The following is a 25,884-nucleotide window of genomic DNA, read 5'->3' as shown; positions in this document are numbered from 1 at the left end:
AAAAAGAAAAGAAAAAGGAAAAAAAAAAAAAGAGTGCCAAGAGAACGTATTATGGGAAAGCTTTAATTGCTGCAGGTGATCTAGAGGATCCGTTTGCAGCCTCCGACTCAGAAACAATGTTCACAATTCTAATTTCAGGGCATAGTTATGAAGTATTACATATTGACAAGATGTATATTTACAATACAATATTAAATATTGTACAGTAATCTCTATCACCTGCTATAGAGGCAACATTGATGATGTGACCCCCTCGTCCCCCGTTTTGGGTGCTCATGTGGTTCAGTCCGTTATAGGTCCCTCTGATAACAGCCTCCTGTGAGGTGGATGCAAACAGTTTTACCTTTCGGGAAGGGGGTTCACCTTGGAAAAAAATTTTTTGTGCTCGTGTTTTCGCAGTCACTACAGTCAAAGCAATACTACTGTATTAGCGGTCACCTTTGCATAGTGACCACCTGGCCATTGTGGTCACTTTTTGTCAGTCCCTTTGATTTTTCCCATTGACCTAAGCATTAAGAAATAGTCTATAGCAGCCACCTGTACAACGTGGCCACGGTTACACGATTTTTGGTCCCATAGATACAGAAACACTGCCTATTGCACCCAGGGTCAGTTGAATTTTGAGACAATTGAGACAATGTTACTTTGATCAGCATTTTCTCTATAGTGGCCACCTGTCTATAGTGGCCACATTTCTTCACTCCCTAGAGCAGGGCTCGAAATACCACCAGCATATGCAGGTTAGTGCAGGTAAAATTGGAGCTGTGCAGGTATTTCTGGTGTCAACCTGCACTGGTCCATGTACTGGGTTTTATACATAAATTTCCTTTGATATATTGTCTACTAGAAAAAAGGTTGGCAAAAGTATCAAAAGAGCTCAAGTCTCCAACTACAGTAACACGACTAGTTAGTAAGGTTCAGTTGACGAAGCTCACCAAGTTCACTGCCAAGCACCTCTCCCACTGGACCTCATCCAGGATGCCAGCATTGTTCACCACCAGATCCAGACCTCCGAACTGGGAGCTGGCTTTGTTAAAGGCACCTGTCAATCAGAAATCCATAGAAGATGCATTGTGTATATCATTGTTCAGTTCTGCAAGAGACTCAGACGCAGGCTTCATTGTTTCTCATCTAAATGCATTCTTACGCAGATTAAGTCGTAAAAAAATAACAACAAGCAGACTTTTGAACATAAGGCCACAGCAAGTAGATTTTATGGATGACATCAGCGAGCGCATTAATTTTAACCTGATTTCAGAAAAAAAAACAAGAATTGTTTTCTTCTGCAGGGATGGTCAACATGACGAGAAAGTACCAAAATGAGCAAATATGTTGTAGCCTAATAATTGTACTTGTAGAAGTGACACTTACGAGGTACCCGGGGCTGTAGTTGTAGAAATGAAACTTATTGGATAGTTATCCATCTTGTTTATTGGATAGTTGTAAAAGTGACACCAATATGGAAGCCACGAGTGTGGTTACCAACTTGAGTGTGGTTACCAACTGTTGGTGATGCCAGTCTACCACACTAGTGTCACTTTTATCACACCAGTACATGTCTTGAATACAGGAATGAATGCCTTGTTGGCTCTGATACCATGTTTTGTCCCTTTAATTCTTGTTACAACATTCATCACAACTTTATGGTGCCTATTTTTGAAAATGTAGCCATCTTTTTTTTCTCACCCATCTTGTTTTTTTTTTTCGTCCTATCGCACAATTTTTGCAGTCTACAGAGGATGTCATCCATAAAATTTACTTGCTGTGGCCTAACCTGAATAGTTTGCACTTAACAACCTAGGCCAATCAGAAATGTAAGACTTAAAATTTCTTTTTGCAGGTAAATTGTCATCTTTGCAGGAGAATTCAAACATTTCTTCATTCCTTCAGTCTTATTATTTTCTGCACCAGATTTTGGACTGGAAACTATTAGATATACTAAAAGCAATTACCTGTTACAATTAAATCAAACTTTCTTCAAAGTTTGTTGAAGTCCAGTGCATGTGGTACCCGTTTAGACATGAAGAAAACAACAACAGCTACACAGATGCAGTCTGTGATGATGTATGAATTTTATGTTACAGATCAGGGCTCTAGCCAACGTCCGTTTTTGCGTGTGACGGAAAAATTTTAAAACCAATCCGTCAACCTTGACGGACAAAAATCCTTGGTGGAAGCTACAGCTGACTTGGGGACGCCGTCCACAGCCGTAAAAGCCACACACTGTTTGTTTTGCTATTGTTATTATTGTTGACGATGTGTGTCGGCGCCCTTTCGCATACGATAATCTCATTAAAAAACGGTTTTTCAAGGTCTCAGTTCAGTCTTTCTAACTCCTGGAATAGTGTTTTCACGGTTTTCGCGACAATGGGAATTGGCTGCCGGAAAAAAACTCGAGCTGGCTAGAGCCCTGGTACAGATTCATATTAAAGATTACCGATGTCAGGAAAGTGAACTGTGGTCCTTACTGTCCAGTTGTTCCTTAGCCGTCACATCACACTGGATGAATGTGGAGTTCTCAGGTCCAAACTTGTCAGCCATCTCCTGTCCAGTCTGCTGTCCTTCAACATGCTTCATGTCCAACAGCACCACCTGTAACACATGTACAGGGGGATGGTTATTTTCTGCACTGTGTTTGCCGCCTGTATACTGTAAATGCAGAAATGTTCGCGGTGGATTAATGCTCACGGTTTTCGCGGTGACCGCTTTACCGTGAAATTAAAACCACCGCGAACATTTTTCTATATATTATAATGGTATTAGACTGCAGTCTATGGTGTTACCGCGAACTTAAGTCCACCGCGATAAGTCCCTTTTCCTGCTACCGCGAAATTCAATCCCCGCGAACTTAAATGCATTTACAGTACATTGTAATCATTATCAATGTCATATGTCAGTTTATTTTTGGTGCTCAAATGTTTCGACAAAAACCAAAATACATATATAAATTATATCAATTTTTAACTGTGACTGTGACAGGTTCATCCTTGTGATAAAGAACCCCCATGAAGATCCTCCTTAAGAGGGTAGAGCAGAGCTGGGATGCGCAGAGTAGTCTGATCGAGTCTTCAATTCTTTCCTGTTAATTGTTACCTCCATGAAAAATGGAGGTATCGTGTTTTGTGTGTCTGTCTGTCTGTGTGTCCGCATATTTGTGGTCAGCATAACTTAAGAACCTCTGGATGAATTTTTAATTACATTTGGTATGTGGGTAAAGGTCATGGTCAATTTTGGCCCCCCCCTGGTGTGTGATCTTGGTTACTGCAGCAGAACTTTGGTTTTTTTTTAAATCTTTTGACCTGGACAAGCTACATGTATGGTCTTGAATTTCAGGTGGTAGATAGCTTGTGATGTAACAAACAAGTGGTGTAATTTTGGGCCCCCTAGCAGCAAGCGGTCTGGGACTATAGGGATGTCCCGTTTACAAATAATACTTTTAAGGAAAATAACTGAGTAAAGAAACAACATATTTCAAAAATTTTCGGCATACTTGTAACTTACACAGAGATGTAGACAATGAAATGCAAATTATGCAAATTGATAGTTAATTAGCATGAATAATGAGGCACTTCACCTATTACACTGTTTCTCATAATAGGACCTTGATACATGTAAGATATGAAATATATTTTGCAATGTTTTAGCAGTAGACTTACAAAGACTACGGATTTAGCCCAGGGTTGCAACACTCCCACTTGAATAAACGTGCACGGGGACTAGTACCATGCATGCCTGTGCCAGGCTATCCTAAGGTACTCACCCGAGCTCCTCGCCTTAGCAGGGCCTGGGAGAAGGCTTTCCCGAGGCCCTGAGCTGCCCCGGTTATCAGTGCCACCTTCCCTTGAAGTACCATGATGTCAGACCTCGCTGGTGTTGTTCCTGTAACTTGTTAAAACCTCCAGAACTTGGCCAGTGTGTGATCAGCTGATCACCTGGTTTCCCTGGGTGCAGAAGTAAAATTTGCCGCATGGTGGCGTTGCTTTGAGAACAATCGTGTGACCTTTAACCCACTTTTCTTGAACGTAATGGAGTGTCACACCAAGGATTTTTGGCGACGCCTCCAGGACGAGCCTAATAGTATGGTTTGCGACCGTTTGACAATAATTCTCAAAATCTCGCAGGCATGTCAGGAATTTTTAAACAGGCATGTGTAGTTGCAACAACCCTTTAGAGGGGAATAACTCGGGAATGGGTTGACGGATCTTCATGATACATGTAATTAAATGCTGACCATACAAATCAGAGGCTAATTTGCATAATGAATGAGACAGTTTATAGATAAACTGCATTCCATGCTAGAGTGCTCCAAAATATGCCATATGTAACTCAAAAAGAGGATTATATTGGGCTAACTGTTAAAGATGTATCCGATTGGCTATAATTCCCGAAATTTCACAGCAGTTCGTCCGTGCGTGAACAATTGCACCATCCATTTGAAAGGGAATAACGCGGGAAGGGGTTGACGGATCATCGTGATTTTTGATATGTAGATAACTTCGGAGATGCCTTCCATAAGTAAGGCCTTTAATTAATATAAACCAGGGGCTAATTTGAAAAGTGAATCAGCACAGTATTTCATTACTACTAGGGCAGATGAACATGATATATGTAACTAGAAAAGAGAAAAATATCGACAGACATTAGTTATGCAAATTGTTAACTAATTTACATAATATATGGCTAATTTCCCGACTTTTTTGCCGAATTCTACCATCCCCGTACGTCCGTAGGAAAGAGGGCCTGGTGGAGGCTAGGTCGAGATGCTTACGGTACAGCAACACCGCCTACAGCCAAAGTGCTTGTTGAAGAGATTTTTACGGTTTTCGTCGCAGTTAAAGCGCAGGTTGTAACTTGCGCAAGCGCACTTTTAAAGGTGTATTACATAAAAATTTAGGTCTTTATCCAAGTCCGTATTTTGCCGAAATAATACGTTTTTAACCGTTCCGTGTGCGATTTGCTTGACTTCAAGTCAGTTTAGGGGTCCCTTGGGGGCATGTTAAGCAGGGCAGCCTCGCCAGATGGCACCTGTTCAACTGCAGCTGCACGACGTCACCTGACACATGCATGACGTCATGACGCTTTGTCTAGCACGATCACGCTACAGCGACGCAAAGGACACGTAAAACGGTTCATATGAGCACATTTAAGCACAGTATGGCCTATTTGGGGCCTTAAGAAATGTACTTTGAAGTATTTACATGTTTTAAAAGGTAGCTGTTCTATGTACTGGTGCCTTATTGAAATGAAATTTGGCAAATGCGTGGCGTCCTTCGTAAGGGTTACTCCCACGGACGGAAGCAGACAAAAAGAGCGTCCTATATATACGGGTTTGATTCCCAGTATAATCGTGTTCGCTTCGGCAACACATATACTAAAATTGGACAGATACAGAGAAGATTAGCATGGGCGCAAGGATGACACGCAAATTCGTGAAGCGTTCCATATTTTTTCTTTGTTTTTGTCATTTTTTACAATCATTTCACTGTAAGCCGCGACAGGTGCATGTATGACTCCATGTCGCAAATTTCCGTTTTTAGTACATTCCGATAAAAAATCTGAGGACCGGAATGTCTGTTATCCTGATATTGTCTAGTAAAAACCAGAGAAAAGATTTACATTGAAGAAAACAAAGAAAGAAAGGGCTATGAATGTGGAAAATCGAGCTTTTTCCCTTCCCGGAAGTGAATTGTCTGCCTGCGCTATGGTAACTCGCCGCTAGATGTCTCTCATAGTACGCTCATATTCCCGGCCTGCAACTGACTCATTCGGCCCAAATCAAGGAGCTTTCTTCAACGTTATTCTCGGTTCAACGGAAATAATCGTAGTACAGATGAAATATTATGCCTTCTAGAGCGATTTATTGTCTTAATATGTCAACAATATGCTGTGTTATCGCCGTCGTGTGCGTCATCCTTGAACCCCTCCGATCTTCTCTCCAATTTTAGGAACAATGAACAAATCAGCAAACGAGCCAGTCCTAAAATTGGTCCGGTCCATCAATCAGATGCCTGGAATTGCCTAACATTTGTCCTAAAATTCATAACATTTCAACCAATCAGCGTAGAGAAAGTTGTGACGTACGTGTGCATGTGTGACATCCTTTACTGTGTACGTAACCTTGGTATCACTTTTTCCTCCTGTTCGTTTTAACATGAAAATTGGAATTGTAATCCGCAAACCGCATTAAAAGATTGTGCTTTGTTGCCGAGATGTTCTCGGATATAGGGTACCTTATCTAACCGCTAACTACCCCTTCAACTTGGTATCGTTGCAAAGGTCGCTTGGTAGGGAATTGTAATGCAGAAACCGCATTAAAAGATTGTGCTTTGTTGCCGAGATATTCTCGAATAAAGTTAAGGGGACCTTATCTAACCCCTAGCTACCCCTTACGCTCGTATCTACTCGCGTATATACGCTGGAGTTTCCGCAACCTTAAACGACCATCCGGCAAGTTCAACTTGGTATCGTTGGAAAGGTCCTTTGGTAAGGAATTGTAATCCGAAAACTGCTTTCGTGCTTTGTTGCCGACATATTCTTACGTATAGGTTCACCTAACTAACCGCTATACCCCCGTCACATGTAGCGAAAATCGATCGGACGACGAGTCTGCGAGCTCTATATTACGAGGAGGCATGACCCTGATGCCGACGAAGAAATGGCAGAGTTCCCCCCTTCCCATGCCTCCTCGTATTTTAAAGCTCGCAAACTCGTCGTCCGATTGATTTTCGCTACATGTGAGGGGGGCATAACGAACACTTACGCGCGTACATACGCGCGTACAGTATATACGGTGGTGGTTCTTAAACGATCTTCCGCCAAGTTCAACTTGGTAGTCCCTTGGTACAAACTTGTAATCCGCAAACCGCTTTCAAAGATCGTGCTTTGTTGCCGAGATATTCTCGAATATAGATTCACCTTAACTAACCGCTAACGAACAATTACGCGCGTATATACGCTCATGACGCTGCAGTTTCCGCATACACCTTAAACGATCTTCCGTTCAACTTGGTCTCGTTGGAAAGGTCTCTTGGCACGGAATCATATTTTTTATTTCTCAAATCTACCTGGCTGGGCCCCAGGTTGGGAACTGCCAATTTTACCTAAGGCTAACCAGTTTTACACCTAGGTGGAGCTCAAGCGAGGAAAGTCGTTTCAATTGCCTTCCCAATGGACATCTAAATGCAGCCAGGACTGTCAGGAATCATGTGCGGTGACGCTCGATCTTGTGTCCGCTAGCAACTTTGAACAAATTCGACGCCATTAACTATTTCATCGAAAACATAAGCTGTCATTTACAACATCATGGCGTCTTTGGGTAGACTACTAGAGTCGTATCTTTCTATTAGTACTAGATATGGCTTGTTTGTCACATAACGGTCTGCACCGTGAAAAAAAATATAAACACATCAAAACATTATGACGTCGTTAGAGTAATCTGAACTCCTTTCATTTCATACACATATTTCAAAGTTGTTGGCACTGACAAACACTCGCTCTTGGATCAACAAGAAATCACAGGCGTTCTTCCTTTTCAACCTGGCCTCTACCAGGGTCGACAGGTCGCTATAAATTGGCCAAATGAGACAGAAAACACACCAGAGTAGTGTAGTTTGCGATCTAAGGCCGGCCAACAATCCTAGGCCAGTTAACTCCAACTAGGCTTTTATCCGCTTGCTCTAAAGAATTTGCTACTCTCTGTTCGATACATAAATTCAACTACATTCTGGGAGGCGTAAGCCTCACTGTGTTTAAGACCCCCTTTCCACTTGACGGCGCTCTCACCGCGCTCTCGCTGCGATGAAAAATTGGCCAGAGCGCCGCGAGAGCGCCGCGACGCCAGAAAAACTGCTCTAGTGGAATCGCTCCTGCGACCCCTGCGCGCTCTCACCGCGACGAAAAACTCAAATGTCAGCATCTTTTTATGAGCTAACAAAAGTTTGAAAGATTGTTCAACGAATTTTAGAGATAGAGAACGTATCTTTTGGTGTATAGTGTAGTTTGGTATCTTTAAAGTCATCCTTTTACGTCTTACATAACATTCAAAGAATAAATTCAAGGCTGTAAACAAATCCAATTTTGGTCACTGTACGGTCACTCAGGCTGAAATATACACGTTTGTCTTGTTCCTTTTTCTTAAATCTGTCATGTAGCTTGTTCACCATAAATTGCTTTATCATGCCACGCTTTTAGTGTAAATCATACAACACTGAAACACTTCGATTTATTGAAAACAGGACTTCAATAATATAAATGTACAGATGAAGAACAAGAAAATTGATGTCATCATGTTGAAATTTTAAAGAAATAAGTTGAGAAATGATAAACATTTTTTAAAACCCTGGTTATTCCTTCTCAGTTTGTTTAATTGTAAATCATCGGTACATATTAAACATTTCTCCGGGTTCTGTCTGTTTCAAATATGCTTCTTCTGAAACCGCAGTTGAGAGCGCAGAGAGAGCGCCGTGAGAGCGCCGTCCTAGCTAATTTTGTATCATAACCACTGTTGAGACCTATTGCGCTCGCTGTGCGCTCTCTTGGCGCTCACGGCGCTCGCTGCGCGCTCCCTTGGCGCTCTCTCTGCGCTCATCGTTAGATCGCCGTCCACGGCGCTCTCACGGCGACTGTTTTGAGCAGGTTCAAAACAGTCGCGGAGGTGATGGCGACCATGGCGACCATGGCGCTCCCACCGCGCTCTCTGCGCGCTCCCATGGCGACCTTGGCGATCCCACCGCGCTCTCACCGCGCTCTTCCATATTTGAGGTCGCAGAGAGAGCGCCGTGAGAGCGCCGTCCTAGTGGAAAGGGGGTATAAGTAGACAAGTATATCCACGAATGTTTATACCGTAGAACCAATAGTGTAAATAACATGCTAGATCCAATATGTTGACTTATTCATACCTATGGATATCCATATATGTCAGTTTAGTTGTACTGTAAGTAGTTGTTATACATGTAGACCTTACGAAAGTCGCTGCAATTTTGTCGTGTCAAGAAAGATTTATTAAACTTGGCCAAAGTTCTCTTATTCGGCCATGTGAAAGTCTGGTAGAGACTACCAAATCCCAAGCATCTTGCTACTTATTCTAAGTGTCTCTGCCAACGTAACACGACGTTTTACCTGCAGCTCACGCGCCAAAAGTTCGCTTTATCTCAGCAGTGACTTGTTTGTCACGTCTTCGCTATGAAAAAAAAATTGCAGACAGAAAACATTATGACGTCTATAGACTAATCTTAATCTCACTTCACGGCATATTCATATTCATATTTTGAAGTTGTTGACTGCATAACCTGACAGAGCCACTGAAGTATACGAGCACAGCAGCAAGGTATATTCTCGTGTGTTTTTTGTCGATCCATTTGCTGACTTGTATAAGTTTGCGTCCCAACACGATATTTCAGTTTAAGCTCTATTCTAAAATATTGAGTCTTCTGTTTTAATGTTTTCTATTTACCATGCCGCCAATATCTGAACAAAAAGCCCATCTTTGATTACAAACCAACTCCCACGCGTCTTTTTGAAACCGTTTCTTTGATATGGGTACTTTCAAGATTCGATTGACTTTTCTCTCACATAAACAAAAGTTGTTTACGTCGCTCGTGAAAATGAATTTTAATTTTGCAACACGTCATGCCAGACTTTTCTTCTGATGTGCTCTCAGACTGATCAACGCTGTTTTCTTTACCATATTTGGGCATGTTGAGCTCCTAAATAAAGCTGTGTTGCTTGCCGACCTGTTCAGTAGAAGTGCTGGAGCAGACGAGACCTGCCCACGTTCCATTCGCGGGGCACGGCGACAGACCGGCGGGCCTCCTCCCCCACTGCCTCGCCCCCCTCAGCGCGGCGCCAGCAGTATTCGTTGTCACCGTGACTCCGACGCTTCTAACAGGTGGCAGGGTGAGAGCAAAACGTATTCAGACACGTGCGGAGACGAGCCGGAAAATCTACCGAACATCTCGCCGTCTTTACAGCAAAGTAAGATGGGGACGGGGTCGCCCCGACACAACTTGAAGCACCATGTCAACCTTCCCTACTCAACGGACACGTCTACAGGTAGGTCGCACCTGTTTGACTTACTTTCACTTTAAAAAGCCCTCTTTGTGTTGTCAGAAAAAAAGCTCGTACCTAAGATATCTTATTGGTTTATGCGCTGTTAAAAAGGCTCTTACCATTTCGTCATGTGCTTTATATGAGAAAAGATCAAGAATATCAAAAAGAGACAGCCCTGCACTGATTCTGATATATATCCCAGATGTAAAAGTCTACACCACGGCATGTGGCGAAGTGCGGTGTACATATAGAATACAACACGGTGTATTCCATATCACCCGAGGTATCAGCCCGACCGCGGGTCGGATCGCCCGAAGGCCGGAGGGTGATCCGACCCGCGGGAGGGCTGGGACCGAGGGTGATGCGGAATACACTGTGTTGTATGTTATTTATGTCATACCCACCTAGAAAACCCCTGTTTTGATACGAAATGCGCCAGAAGTTGAACAAATTTGGTGCCCTCGAACAAAAAGTGATGCAATAGTAATGTTCCAACGTCTGAATCAGGTATTCGAACATTCGATGGCGCCGCACTCGGCCCGCTCGAAACAGTTCGATTTATTCGAATGGAGCCTGTGTGATACGCATTTCGCATCGGTCTGATACGGAAGTTATGGCCCGGTCCGGAACACCCGTATCGAACGTTTTCGCGTTACAGGTATGACATAAGTAACAATATAATAACACTCTCAAATCGGTGGACTTCTCATGCGATAAAATGCTACTATTTTTTTGTTGTGCTTTTGGCAAGAATTTGCAAAGATCAGTCTGCAGTCTTGATGTTACGTGATGTTATAAAGAATTCTGAGGAGAAATTTGAGTATAGGTTGTTTGGGGCATCGTTTTATTGCGCTTTTAGACATTTACCTTGTGCGCGTTTTTCCCCGGCGATGGAACACCGCACACAACTAGAAATACTCACGATGCGCGATTTTGTACGCGTGTAAAGCTATGGGCACAACCCGCCGCACGTGCAACTGCGTGGTGTCTACGTGCCAAAACGTGGGCAATCGTTTTGGATCCGTAAGTGGTAAGTGTACGTCGTAAGAACGTACAACTCACCATTTGCGCAACGAACGATGCACGCAACCGGCTCACGGCCAGGCGTGGCGTGCAGACCACAAACGTAAGTGTTACACCTTGCGCACTGTGACCGTGCGTTGAGACATACTACCTCCTTGCTCTTGCCATTCCTTCCCCACGTTTTCAGAAATACGTGGCAGATGTGAGGTCCCACCGTGAACGTCCCACAAAAACGTACGGACAAAAAACACGTACGGCGGGTTGTGCCCTTAGCTTAAAACACACGATATCGCGATAGTCATATATCTGTTTATACCCCATTTCACCAAGGCGGCGGACTCCCTGCGATCGCGCTGCGGCCAAAAATGACATATCGCTCAACGAATTTGATAAACAACTAGAGTTCCACGAACACATCCCTTCGCCAAATATTCATGCCTTTATATCAAGACTTTATGGTCTTATTCATGTACTAGTATCATTAATTATGTAAATCAGGCCATCATTTGCATATAATATGTATTGGACATTTCTCTTACATTTCTGCTACATGTGACAAGTTTGAAAGCCCTATCATGGAATTCAGTGGATTTATGAACTTCCCTCATCAATTATGCAAATTAGCTGTTGATTTGCATAATAAGTATTACTTTATGTACGTCATCACTTAGGCTATGTACCATTCAAAAATCACGACCACAGCATGTTCAGAACACGAGATGTCAAAAATTAAAGTTTTGCTGCAGTACCTTAGGAAGCAGCTAGGGGGCCCATTATCGACCTCGACCTTCGTTGTCCTTACCCATACCCACCTACCAAATATTATTAGGATCCGTTCAAGGCTTCTCGAGTTATGCATTCCACAAACAAACGGACGTACACACTCGGCCCGCTACCGTCCTGGCGAAAAATGCTACACCAACCATTTTCGAACTCGACCTTCCTTTCCACAACCGCTACTTTAAGACCAAATATCATGAAAATCCATACACAACTTCTTGAGTTATATGCTGTTGGCATGGGTTTATAAAATTTCCTCGTTAATTATGCAAATTAACTCTTGATTTGCATGATTAGTATTACATTATGTAATTTATCAGTTATTCTATCTTCAAACCAAAAATCATGATGATCCGTCAACACGTTCTCGTGTTATTCTCGTCCAAAGTTTGAAAGGAAATTGGTGCCTGCAGTTCTAAAATGCCGCTAGGGGGTCCAAACTCACAACACTTACTTTCTGCCCCAAGGGCTATCTTCCACTTAAAAATCATGACCACAGCATGTCTAGAACACGAGATGTCAAAATTAATAGTTTTGCTGCGGTATGTTAGGGAGCCGCTAGGGGGCCCATTATCGAACTTGACCTTCGTTTTCCTGACCCCTAGCCACCTGCTAAATATTGTCAGGATCCATTCAAGGGTTCTCGAGTTATACTGTTTACGAGAAAGCGGACGCACACGTTCGGCCCGCTACCGTCCTGACGAAAAAAGGCTACGCCAACTATTTTCGAACACGACCTTCCTTTCCGCAACCGCTACTCAAATACCAAATATCATTAAAATCCATACACAGCTTCTCGAGTTATATGCTGTTGACCTACATATAGGGACACAACATGAGGCCTTAACCGAAAATATAACCTTCTCGGCGAAGGTAACTATAATAATTTCTTGCGCTATTACTTTTTATTGTCAGATACCGATGGTCCATACGGATACAAAAAGCCGGAGGATGTAAGCTCTGCTAAAGGTACGTCGAATCGTTATTTACACCGGTACCTGAAGAAGCACACAAGAATACATGCATAATGTATGGCAGATATTAGGTAAATAAGGACACATCGTGAATTTATTTTCTTGGCTCTTGGATCTTTGAAAAACTTTCAGCAAGCGGACAAGAGAGAAGAGAAGGCTTTGAGGAAAACTTACATCTAACTATTTCTACTTTCTAAAACTTTGTGTTTCATGGCCAAGATTTCCCCTTTGACTCTGTCTTTATATCTAACGTTATCCATATTTAGCATTATTTTTAGAAATCCGAGAAACAACAAATTAAATTGGTGTTGCTTAATCATGAAATAGTCAGGCCTAATAAGTAAGTATGGTATGTGTTGGGTACATGTATAGTGTTGGGTGGGATTGTAAAGTTTTGTTCGCCAAGCTAAATGGATGTCTAATTCTGTCACAATCCTCAAGCCACATCTATTTGCTTTTTCTTAAATATATTCACGTTATAGCCACAGCTGATATCAGCTATCGCGAGTTTTTGCCCGATTTCGTCATTAACATGACATTTTGTTACCCTCTGACGAAAACATGTCATAAAATTGTATCAGTTCCATCGTAAAACGCCCTATATGCCGCAAATAGGAAGATGCACATGTCTGCACATCGCTGTTGTGTTTGGTGTCCAGTCTGTGGACTATTCTGTGGACTATTCTGTATGTTGTTAAAATAAGGAACTGGCCGACTCAGGCTGGTTCTGTGATGAAAGTTAACGTTTATTTTTAAGTTCATGGCCGGAGGTTAATTGCAAGTACATGCTAAAAACATTTGGAATATACATGTGGAATGGATATTGATGATTATTTTTGTAAAAAGAGACAACTCGAATACTAATTTTGGGTGTTTCTAAACAGGTTATAGGGGGAGGTGGCCTTTGGACAGCTTCATTAGCACTAGCGCTTTTCACTGTATTATAAACGAGTGTATACAAATTGTCGACAGTTGTTTTCAAGATCTAATCATAAGTTTGATTTTTTGTAAGATGTTAAAACATCTAAACCTTGTACATAATCATTGGCGATTCATGAATATTGCTGAATTAGATACAGCGGCAAGGTTTTTCTGTGATTCGGAATTTATTGTTTTATTTGTCACAGGGGTTGTCCATTTTATCCAGAGATGGCATAGAATGAGTACCGTACAATATTGTTATTGGGTGTCCCAAATGATAAGATATGTATAGTGCATTTTATTCATGTATGTCATTTGCTTTTGTAAAAACATATTTAATGCCTGTGTCCCCGTGCTCTGGGAAGAGCTGCCAAGGCCGACAGTTAAAATGATAGGCATTGATTGATTGATTGACTGATTGATTGACTGGTTGATTGATTGATTGATTGATATGCTGTAGAAGAACTTATCACAATGGATAAAGGAACTAGGTTTAACTACGTAACGGTTACTGACATGTGATAATTCTCACTATATGACTAGAGGTTAGTGCAACAGTACATGTTATCAATATCCTACAAAGTCAAAGATCTAGACAGTACATTTAAGTATATACAGTCATCATAGATTGTTGAATTCTTTTACAAGTTATTATATATTGTATCATTTACAGTTGTGAAACAAGGTATCATTATTGATATTTTCCTATCTTAGGGCGTGTTATTGACCTGTGGAATTGGGTGAAATCTGGCTACAAGAACGCTGTTTGGCTTGCACTGGGCTGCGGACTCCTGGTGATAGCATCGGTCGCTGGGGCAATCCTTACAGCTCACTTTGTGACTGGGAATGAGGTAGGCTTCTTTATCAGCAAGTTTTACACTTAAGCTCCCAGTAAAGGTTCTGCATACTTGGTGCCGGACACATTTGGATAATGCAATCACCTGAACAGACCAAGTCTTCTTGTACAATTCTGCCCGAACAGTAGATTTTATGAAGTATAGCTCAAACTGGAAACTGTTAAGGTCACACCAATTTATTTTCTCGGTCTTCGGACATTTTGAAGTACGAATTTTGGAAGTGGTCAAGATGAAAACAAAATACATGGAGGAAACGTGCGTCTTACTGCATGTACATTCACTACCTACAATGTTGAGAGAGTATTTGGTCCACCCAATAATGATAATACCCCTGTCATATTTGGCGAAAAACGATCGGACGACGATTTTGCGGTGATCGCCCCAGCCTCGCTTATGATAATATCCAATGGTGTCCAATACCATGTATTTGTAGGATGTCTCCGATTCAAGGGTTCATGGCAACATGAACTCCAGCACTCTGTGGATTGGTGAATACCAGGAGAAGAGCTCACCCGTTGCCTACTCCAGCTTACCTTCTACCCAATCAGGACCGGAACTGAAAAGGACGTCCACAGATCCACATACCAACATCGCTACCAAACCGACTACTCTCACATCTCTTACAACCTTAACCACAGGTAGAAAATTCTAGCTTGTTGTAGAAAACTGTAGATTGCTGCTGTTGTCTCGGTCTTTTGTGTCCGCACAACATGGTAGCATTTATTTTCAAGCAGTACACAAGACAAAACGGTTTACAGAATTATCCAAATTCTTGCCAAAATCCCTTAACAAAGAAGAATACTGACGACATTTTTCTTACACAAATTCCGTAACAGAGGTTGGTGCTGTCCGGTCGACATTTTTCCTGTCCCAAATTCCGTAACAGAGACCGGTGCTGTCCAGCTAGTCGGCATTTTTGCTGACCCAAATTCCGTAACAGAGACTTGTGCTGTCCAGTCGACCTTTTCATGTCCCGAATTCCGTAACAGAGACTGGTGCTGTCCAGTCGACCTTTTCATGTCCCGAATTCCGTAACAGAGACTGGTGCTGTCCAGTCGGCCTTTATGGTCCAAATTCCGTAACAGAAACTGTTGCTGTCCAGTCGATATTTTTCCTGTCCCAAATTCCGTAACAGAGCCTGGTGCTGTCCAGTCGACATTTTTATGGCTCAAATACCTTAACAGAGACTGGTGCTGTCCAGTCGACATTTTTATGGCCCAAATACCTTAACAGAGACTGATGCTTTGCAGTCGACATTTTTATGGCCCAAATTCCGTAACAGAGACTGGTGCTGTCCAGTCGAGATTTTTATGGCCAAAATACCTTAACAGAGACTGGTGCTTTGCAGTCGACATTTTTTAAGGCCAAAATTCCTGAGCAGAGACTGGTGCTGTGCAGACGACATTTTTTTCCTGTCCCAAATTCGTTTTTATGGCCCGAATTCTTTGACAGACATTGAGTGCTGTACACAGTCGACGTTTTGTCAGAAATCAAAAACACTAGTTAGATGTGGATGAGCCTGCCTACAAAGTGTGTTACGCCGGTTAATCAAATTCACACCACCGACTTGTCCTCCAGGCTGTGAGCACTGGGGACAATTCTATCCTCCAGGATCGATAATACAGGAGACTAAAGGTTGTATGGGACGCGGTGTACGCTGTGACGAGGACGGTCACATCATTGTCTGGGACAGATTTGGATACGGATGTAAGTCTTTTAACTTAGCACCTTTTTACTTTGAAAATTCTTTTCTTTGTTCTTGCTGTTTCAGTAGCAGGGTATATTTCTACAGAGATTGGTGCTGGAGCTTCTTCTTTTAAATATCGTGCTAGTGGCACCTCCTCAAACACGGGACTCCAATCATTTTACGGTCTTTACGAGAACGAGCTAAATACATTTATCATTTCAACATCTCAATTCTTTACAGCAATGTACGTTTGAACTAACGCTAGTTCCCCTTAATCCGTGGGGTAACCTAAATTCGTCGTTGTAAAAATGGGTATTTAGAGATTTCAGGTCAACGACGTGGGTTTCAAATGTCAACATCTTTAAGATATTGCAATGTAAATCTAACTACCTTCCATCGACTTAACGATCCCTAAACACCCTATTTTATATACAACGGATAAATGTTTAATACCCTTTGGATAAAGGTGAACTAACGTTATAAAACATAGAGCAAAATGTACAGCCCGGTGACAGTATTGTTTGTTTTTCCCACGAATTTTCGCCTTGCATGACTACACATTGTTAACTTTCCCTTCGTTAGATAGTCATGGTGATTTGAAATGTTATCTTTTAATGAGCTACGTGACGTAAACACTGGGATGCATAGTTTATTTTTATTTTCATTTTTTTACTTTCCAATATTGAAGGCTGTGAACACAAAGGAGAATACTTTGAAGACGGGGCCACCATTACTGAAGGCGGTGTGACCTGTCACTGTGACGGGAGCGATACAGCAGAGCATGCTCCTATGGTCTGTCCTCCAGGTAAGACATTCAATTTATCCATTGCTTCGGGACTCTCCATGTGTGTTTCCGCATATTTGTGGTTAGAAAAGCGAAATAAGCTTCAGATTTATTGTGTCCTTGTGGTGATGATATTTGGTGCACTAGGTAGGCACACGAAGGTCAATGTCAAATATTCCCTGTGAAAACTTTCGTCCGTTCATGATTCATTCAGGCCCTTGTAGGCCTATTGGCATGTAGACCCGCAAATTTTCTTGCTGCTTCACTGGCAGGGTATTTAATTTTACAGCGAGGTGTTGCTGACCATTTCCCTTTACAATGCAAGAGGCACATACTCGAGCACTTGGTTAAACTACAAAATCTATCGTTCTTTTATCGCACAGACATAAACGAGTGCACCAGGAACCCTTGCCTTCATAGACGCTGTGTGAACAAAGATGGTGGCTACAAATGTACCTGCTCACCTGGATGGACTGGACAGAACTGTCACCAAGGTGAGTTCCTATTATTTCTATACAATATTTAGTCACCCATCCTTTCATCCTTCGATCTCTCAATCCATCCTTCTGTCTTTCTTTCTCTTTCAATTCATGTTCACGCTTTCTTCGTGCCGTGTATATATATCTCCAATGTATGATTATTCTATATTTTATCACACAGACATTAACGAGTGTACCGGAAGCCCTTGCCAACATGGACGCTGTGTGAACAAGAATGGTGGCTACAAATGTACCTGCTCACCTGGATGGACCGGACAGAACTGTCAGCAAGGTGAGGTCCTATCTCTATTCATCCATCCTTCTATCAATTGTCTAATCCATTCATTCTTTTCTTTCCTAGGCCTGTTCTTTTAGTTCATTTTCACTCATTCATATTGCGTATTTCTTCATTGTATGATTACTTTATACTTTATCTCACAGACATCAACGAGTGTACCAGAAAACCCTGCCAACATGGACGCTGTGCGAACAAGAATGGTGGCTACAAATGTACCTGCTCACCTGGATGGACTGGACAGGACTGTCAGCAAGGTTATTAACTTTTGTCACCCTAATGCAGGTGTTGAAAAATAGTTGAGGCTTTTACTAATTGATATACAACTATGAGTCACATGTACTCGTATGGGGATCATGAAATTTCACCCTTCCTTGCTTGCTTGCTCTCTCTTGATAATGGGTTTACCAGGTACATGTTTGTATAATTCAGAAATACATGCGAGTATGCAGAAACCACGTCTACATGGACGCCTTGTAAACAAACATGGTGGCTCAGCTACACGGACTGGGCAGACTTTTCAGCAAGGTGATCATCTTATTATCATAATATCATCATATTTTTTATTTAGCTCAGTTTAAATACTCACCATTTTGTTTTTGTGTTTGTTTGTTACAGCCATTATGGTTTTGTTTGTTGTAGCTTGTTACAGCCCATGATGTATTTGTTTGTTAACAGCCCATGATATACATTTGTTTGTTTGTCAAAGCCCGTGATGTATTTGTTTGTACAGCCCATGAATGTATTTGTTTGTTTGCTACAGCCCGTGATTTATTTGTTTGTTACAGCCCATGAATGTATTTGTTTGTTTGTTACAGCCCGTGATGTATTTGTTTGTTACAGCCCATGGATGTATTTGTTCGTTTGTTTGTTACAGCCCATGATGTATTTGTTTGTACAGTCCATGAATGTATTTGTTTGTTTGCTACAGCCCGTGATTTATTTGTTTGTTACAGCCCATGAATGTATTTGTTTGTTTGTTACAGCCCGTGATGTATTTGTTTGTTACAGCCCATGGATGTATTTGTTCGTTTGTTTGTTAAAGCCCGTGATTTATTTGTTTGCACAGCCCATGATGTATTTTCTTTAACAGATCATGCATGCCGGAATGGATGGAGGAAGAACAACAACCATTGCTACAAGCTGATGACAGACAGAGTCAGCTGGGACACAGCGAACTACGGATGTAAAAATCAAAGTGCAAATATTGCTTCTATTCATAGCCAGGCCGAGATGAACTTCGTCAGTGCTTTGATCACTAACGGTACGTTATAGACAGCTCCTTGTTTGTTTTCTTTATTGTAAGTTATTCTGAAGCAAGAGGACATCATAAAAAACTGGATGCTGAGGAAATCTTGAATACACTTGCATTCACTCCTTGAAATTTGAAACTGTGTATTATACTAACCGTCCCATCAGTTAATCGTCCAGTCCAGCATGATGTGGAAATGTGATCTTGTTTTTCGGGTTGATGACTTGATTTGACGTGACCTAGCAGTCTCCAATACCATGCCATTAATAAAGGCACTCCGCATCCATTTCCTCACTCAAGTCAGATGAACATAAATGCCTAGCTTTGATTAGGGTCGTTTTCTTGGATGGAATGGTAATTAGCTTCGCCAAGAAGCTTATGTTTTTGCCGACTTGGGTCTGTATGTAGGTCAACAGGATATAACTCGAGAAATTGTGGATGGAACTTTTTTATTTTTTGCAGGTGTGTAGCGGTTGTTTAAAGGCATGCCTAGTTCGAAAATGGGTTACCTGGCGTTTTCCTATGGTACATTAGCGAGCTTGGTATTTTTTTTGGTGTTTTTTCGGGAGGTAAAGTCAAAATGTAGCTGGGCGATTTCCACGATATTTGGCAGGTCTGTAGCGGTTGTGGAAAGGATTGCCATGTGCGAGAATGGTTTAGCTACCTCTTACCTTTGGTGCTGTAGCTGGCTTTGTATGTAAGTGCGTTTGTCTGTAAGCAAGATAACTCGAGATGTCTTCAGTCTGAATTGTCTTACAACCTTTCCTATTGGACATCTGAAATTGTCTTCATTCATAGTTAGAGTATAAAAGACCTGTTTCTTGCAGATCACTTCAGTGTCACTGACGAAGGAAAGTGGATTCTTTCCGAAACGTCTGACCGTTTCAAAACCATATCCAGTTGCTTGAGTAACTATTTTTGGCGTAACTCGAGATGTTCTTGATGGATGTTAATGATATTTGGTTGATAGGTAGGGGACACAGAAAGGAAGGTCAAGTTCGATAATGGGCCTCCTGGCAAATTGTTTTGGTACTGCAAGTGAGCATCAAAGTTTGCGCCTAAATTTTCCAGAAGTGCCAGGTTCGTGATTTTTTACTGGTGGATAGCTGTTGGTACTAGGAGTCAATGGTCTAATTTTGGGCCCCCTAGCAGCTTGTTTGGAATTGCAGTGGGTGTTATATTTCGTAACCTTTTAGATGGATAACTCCTGAGGGGATTGATGAATATTTTTTTTGTTTTTGGTAGGTAGGTACTTTGGATGATTATCAACATAATGAGATGCAAATTATATAAATCACTCTGTATTTAATAAAATTTAATATAATTACTTAGGGAAACTTCTATAACGGTTGAAAAATACTTGTGACGGAGTCACATGAAAGGACTTGAATCGGCCCATAGATGTCTAAAAATAGAGAAAAAGTAGGTCAAAAGATCCAGTGGAAGCAGAGGCTCCCTGATAAACAGATGTTGTCTTGGAAGCATGAAATTCTGATTGACCAGGGATGTTACTAGGTCATCCGTGTACTATTCCGCCAGGCTGGAGTCTGGTAGAGACTACTGGCTGAAAAAATGCCTATAAATGGTCATGGTTCATGTTAGCAAAATACAAAGCCTGACCGTGTCCAACACGTATCTATAAAATTAAGCAATTAAATAGCTTGCTGAATTGATGTCAATACGATGGCACACAGCAAAGGATTCATAGCAGTTGAAATATAACATATCTATATACAAGTGTTGCTTATATCTATATACAGATCAACAATAAAAGCAACACTATATCATGGGAACGGTAAAAATGTAGTAGAGGGAACTTGACGAATATCACTTGATATAAAGATGTAGAGCTAATATCTACGAGACACTTCAGGTGTATTTTCGTATGATGGACTGCAAGGAAACTTGGTGTTCCATGTGCCAGTAACACAACATGGGTCTAAACAAACGAATAAGCACTATGTAAAGTCAGTAATATAACATAATTGAACAATGACGGCTTGTAACACATAGTACTTACATCTGTGAACTAGGTTAAAACAACAAGTGACCAAGTGCTGGGACAAGACAAACCCAACATGTTGAAGAACAGCACTTAGGTCAAAAGGGTCACCGTCAATTATCCACGCATTCCTCAACTCTTAACAGAGATGTCATGTTGTAAGGGAAAGGTCGGCTAGAAAGAACTGACATCATTGCGAGAAATACAAATCGCCAAAGGTGACAGGCGGCTGTCATCGGACAGTCGCAGAAATCATAACCTTAGACTCTGTAATATACCTCTGACTTAACTCGCTACTGCAAAACTTTACTTTCTATTTTCATGAGATTGAAACAAACGTTCACCAAGGCGGGGGTCGTAGCAATCCTTACATATGGCCCTTAGATGACCCTTGGTGAGTTAAAAAGTTCCGTAAATTGGAAGGAACAACAGTGGCCGGGGTTTGGTGAGTGACGAATGCAATTATCGGCGTGACTTCCTGTGGTTTCCAGGTTTCCAAGACCTACCCACATACCAAATATCACTTCAATCCATTCAGCCGGTCTTCAATTTGCTGGTTTCTACATACATACATACACACATACATACATACATACAAACATACATACATACAAACGGTACCCAAAACATAACCAGCTGTCCGAAAGTAATTATGACAACACAAAATAGAACAGTAACCTCATACCTGTACAAATTGTTCTGATTATGCAAAGACATTCATTCACATCGCCAAAAAATTTGCTGCATTATGTACACCAACAGAATAGACTAATCTACTCACAATGTTCATAATCCAACCAACCACTACATGTGACTAGATAACATATGGACTTATACACATTAATCATTCAAAACGATCTTCCATAGAAATTGTTTATTTGGCGAAGATATGTTTTTAATTCAGATACAACGAAAAGTGCTTGAGAACAGACGTTATAACAAGCTTGTCTTCCAATTCAGCACCCCAAGGGGGTCAAGCAATGGTCTGGTTTGGATTGAAACGGCTGGATGGTAGGTGGAAGTGGTCAGATGGATCCAGACTTTCCTACACGAACTGGGCTCCGGGTGAACCCAACGGCAAAGCCCCTTTGGCTTTATCTGCTTCGTGCTCTGGTATATCCTCCAAGGTCGGTGCATTATTTCTTTCTCCATTTAATAGTCAATATTTTGCATTCCATTGCATTATGTATTTTCCGACCAATTAAACCATCTTGTAGCAATTGCTAAATGGACAATTTTACTCATAATTCTAAGTAATCTAATTGGGTGTAGAAAATATACTGTAAGTTTTACTTTATTCTTCTAGACACAGACATTAAACGTTTTTGTTGTTTTAAGGCCGTTTGCCTACCGTTACCATAGGGGTGAGTCACCCAAAGCCATAATTTCTTTTACATTTTTTTTGTACATACAAAATCCTGTTCGTTGAAATGTCAACCTTTTAAAGTAAGGGCATTAAGCCTTAAGAAACCCCAGGGGTGTTATTGTCGAAAGTAGTTGTGAAAGTTTAAAGTAAAAAGAAGTTAAATGATATGCAGTGCCGGTCATATTCATTTTGAAGAACGACGGACGTCGTTCGAAACGTCTAATCAAAATTTGATATTATCCAGAAGTATACTGACTGAATCATCTTCAATTAATATTGATAGTACAACGTACACGTATTTGGGTAAAGTGCTCACTTATCATGTGACAGGGTGCGGTCTGATTCCACAACCAAGTCACACCAAACAATTTAATAATGGCACCTGCAACATGTGGTTAAGAATATAGAAGTTGAATCCATAGCACCACCAGTAGACTAGCTCACTGATGTAGTATGATCACTGATTGCACAGCTGTACATGTGCTGCCCAAAAGACAAGGAAATGGAGATGGGTGTGATACAGGATATGGTGTAATAAAGTATTTAACTTTGGTGAACATTACATCATTTTCAACAGACTGGCAGAGTGTGGTTCTGGGGAGTTCAGAGGAAAAAGGGACAGTGGAGTGATCAACGATGTGACGCTCGACTTGACTACATTTGCAAATGTAGGTCTTTGATTTTGATAAATTATGCTGAACAGGTAAATAAGTATGAAAACAATGATGGGAAAGTCTGTACCTTCTTACATTCTGGGAGAGATTATGGTTAGATATGTTTTCATTATTTTTTTTGCAGAATTGTTTGCAAGCACATGTCCAATGAAAAGATGGTGAGAACCATTGAAAATATGGTTGTCTCCGGGGCCCGTCCGTCCGTTCCTGGACGGAAATCTACTTGTTAGGACGGAAAAATCCGTTCATTTAGGCTTTCTTTCTTTCTTTCCTTATCTTTTGATTCATGTTAACACTTTCTTCATGCTGTGTATTTCTTCAATGTATGATTATTTTATACTTTATCACACAGACAACAACGACTGTACCGGAAACCCTTGCCAACATGGACGCTGTGTGAACAAAGATGGCGGCTACAAATGTACCTGCTCACCTGGATGGACTGGACAGAACTGTCAGCAAGGTGAGGTCCTATTTCTATGCAATATCTTTTCATCCATTCTTTTATCCATCGACCCATCCATCCATTCTTTTTTTCTTTCCTTCTCTTCTAATTCATGTTCACGCTTTCTTCAGACTGTTTATATATCTTCAATGCTAATTTTATACTTAATCACACAGACGTCGACGAGTGTACCGGAAACCCTTGCCAACATGGACGATGTATGAACAAAGATGGTGGCTACAAATGTACCTGCTCACCTGGATGGACTGGGCAAAACTGTCAGCAAGGTGAGGTCCTATCTCTATTCATCCATCCTTCTATCAATTGTCTAATCCATTCATTCTTTTCTTTCCTGTTCTTTTAGTTCATGTTCACTCATTCATATTGCGTATTTCCTCATTGTATGATTACTTTATACTTTATCACACAGACATCAACGAGTGCACCAGAAAGCCCTGCCAACATGGACGCTGTGCGAACAAGAATGGTGGCTACAAATGTACCTGCTCACCTGGATGGACTGGACAGAACTGTCAGCAAGGTCATTAACTTTTGTCACCCTAATGCAGGTGTTGAAAAATAATTGAGGCTTTTATTAATTGATATACAACTATGAGTCACATGTACTCGTATGGGGATCATGAAATTTCACCCTTCCTTCCTTGCTTGCTCTCTCTTGATAATGGGTTTACCAGGTACATGTTTGTATAATTCAGAAATAGATACGAGTATGCAGAAACCACGTCTACCTGGACGCCGTGTAAACAAACATGGTGGCTCACCTACACAGACTGGGCAGACTTTTCAGCAAGGTGATCATCTTATTATCATAATATCATAATGTTTTTTATTTAGCTCAGTTTGCATCCTCACCATTTTGTTTTTGTGTTTGTTTGTTACAGCCATTATGGTTTTGTTTGTTGTAGCTTGTTACAGCCCATGATGTATTTGTTTGTTAACAGCCTATGATATACATTTGTATTGTTTGTTACAGCCCGTGATGTATTTGTTTGTTACAGCCCATGAATGTATTTGTTTGTCAAAGCCCGTGATTTATTTGTTTGTACAGCCCATGAATGTATTTGTTTGTTTGCTACAGCCCGTGATGTATTTGTTTGATACAGCCCATGAATGTATTTGTTTGTTTGTTACAGCCCGTGATGTATTTGTTTGTTACAGCCCATGAATGTATTTGTTCGTTTGTCAAAGCCCGTGATTTATTTGTTTGTACAGCCCATGAATGTATTTGTTTGTTTGTTACAGCCCGTGATGTATTTGTTTGTTACAGCCCATGAATGTATTTGTTTGTTTGTTTGTTAAAGCCCGTGATTTACTTGTTTGTACAGCCCATTATGTATTTTCTTTAACAGATCATGCATGCAAGTGTGGATGGAGGAAGCACAACAACCATTGCTACAAGCTGATGACAGACAGAGTCAGCTGGGACACAGCGAACTACGGATGTAAAAATCAAAGTGCAAATCTTGCTTCTATTCATAGCCAGGCCGAGATGAACTTCGTCAGTGCTTTGATCACTAACGGTACGTTATAGACAGCTCCTTGTTTGTTTTCTTTATTGTAAGTTATTCTGAAGCAAGAGGACATCATAAAAAACTGGATTCTGAGGAAGTCTTGAATACACTTGCATTCACTCCTTGAAATTTGAAACTGTGTATTATACTAACCGTCCCATCAGTTGATCGTCCAGTCCAGCATGATGTGGAAATGTGATCTTGTGTTTCGGGTTGATGACTTGATTTGACGTGACCTAGCAGGCTCCAATACCATGCCATTAATAAAGGCACTCCGCATCCATTTCCTCACTCAAGTCAGATGAACATAAATGCCTAGCTTTGATTAGGGTCGTTTTCTTGGATGGAATGGTAATTTTAATTCAGATACAACGAAAAGTGCTTAAGAACAGACGTTATAACAAGCTTGTCTTCCAATTCAGCACCCCAAGGGGGTCAAGCAATGGTCTGGTTTGGATTGAAACGGCTGGATGGTGGGTGGAAGTGGTCAGATGGATCCAGACTTTCCTACACGAACTGGGCTCCAGGTGAACCCAACGGCAAAGCCCCTTTGGCTTTATCTGCTTCGTGCTCTGGTATATCCTCCAAGGTCGGTGCATTATTTCTTTCTTCATTTAATAGTCAATATTTTGCATTCCATTGCATTATGTATCTTCCGACCAATTAAACCATCTTGTAGCAATTGCTAAATGGACAATTTTACTCATAATTCTAAGTAATCTAATTGGGTGTAGAAAATATACTGTAAGTTTTACTTTATTCTTCT

General features: G+C 41.2%; 1 protein-coding gene and 1 non-coding gene across 2 annotated transcripts in view; one reads left to right on the top strand and one right to left on the bottom strand.

Moving 5' to 3' along the window:
- LOC118418567 (15-hydroxyprostaglandin dehydrogenase [NAD(+)]-like) overlaps positions 1-3,970 on the bottom strand; it is a 7,280-nt gene extending 3,310 nt beyond the window's left edge. The window contains exons 1-4 of the mRNA XM_035824557.1: positions 3,761-3,970; positions 2,469-2,592; positions 936-1,042; positions 220-316 (exon numbers count right to left, since the gene is read on the bottom strand). Coding sequence (XP_035680450.1) covers positions 220-316; positions 936-1,042; positions 2,469-2,592; positions 3,761-3,853 — 421 coding nt within the window. The 5' untranslated portion in view covers positions 3,854-3,970. The remainder of the gene's footprint in view (positions 1-219; positions 317-935; positions 1,043-2,468; positions 2,593-3,760) is intronic.
- Positions 3,971-5,347: 1,377 nt separating this feature from the next.
- Positions 5,348-5,449, top strand: LOC118418735. The gene has a single exon (XR_004831529.1). It is a non-coding gene; the product is annotated as a U6 spliceosomal RNA (small nuclear RNA).
- Positions 5,450-25,884: the final 20,435 nt, after the last annotated feature.

The sequence above is a fragment of the Branchiostoma floridae genome, chromosome 6 (genome assembly GCF_000003815.2).
Source record: "Branchiostoma floridae strain S238N-H82 chromosome 6, Bfl_VNyyK, whole genome shotgun sequence".
Classification (NCBI taxonomy): domain Eukaryota; kingdom Metazoa; phylum Chordata; class Leptocardii; order Amphioxiformes; family Branchiostomatidae; genus Branchiostoma; species Branchiostoma floridae.
Note: the sequence above shows the minus strand (reverse complement) of the source record. Positions and strands in the feature narration are given on the sequence as shown.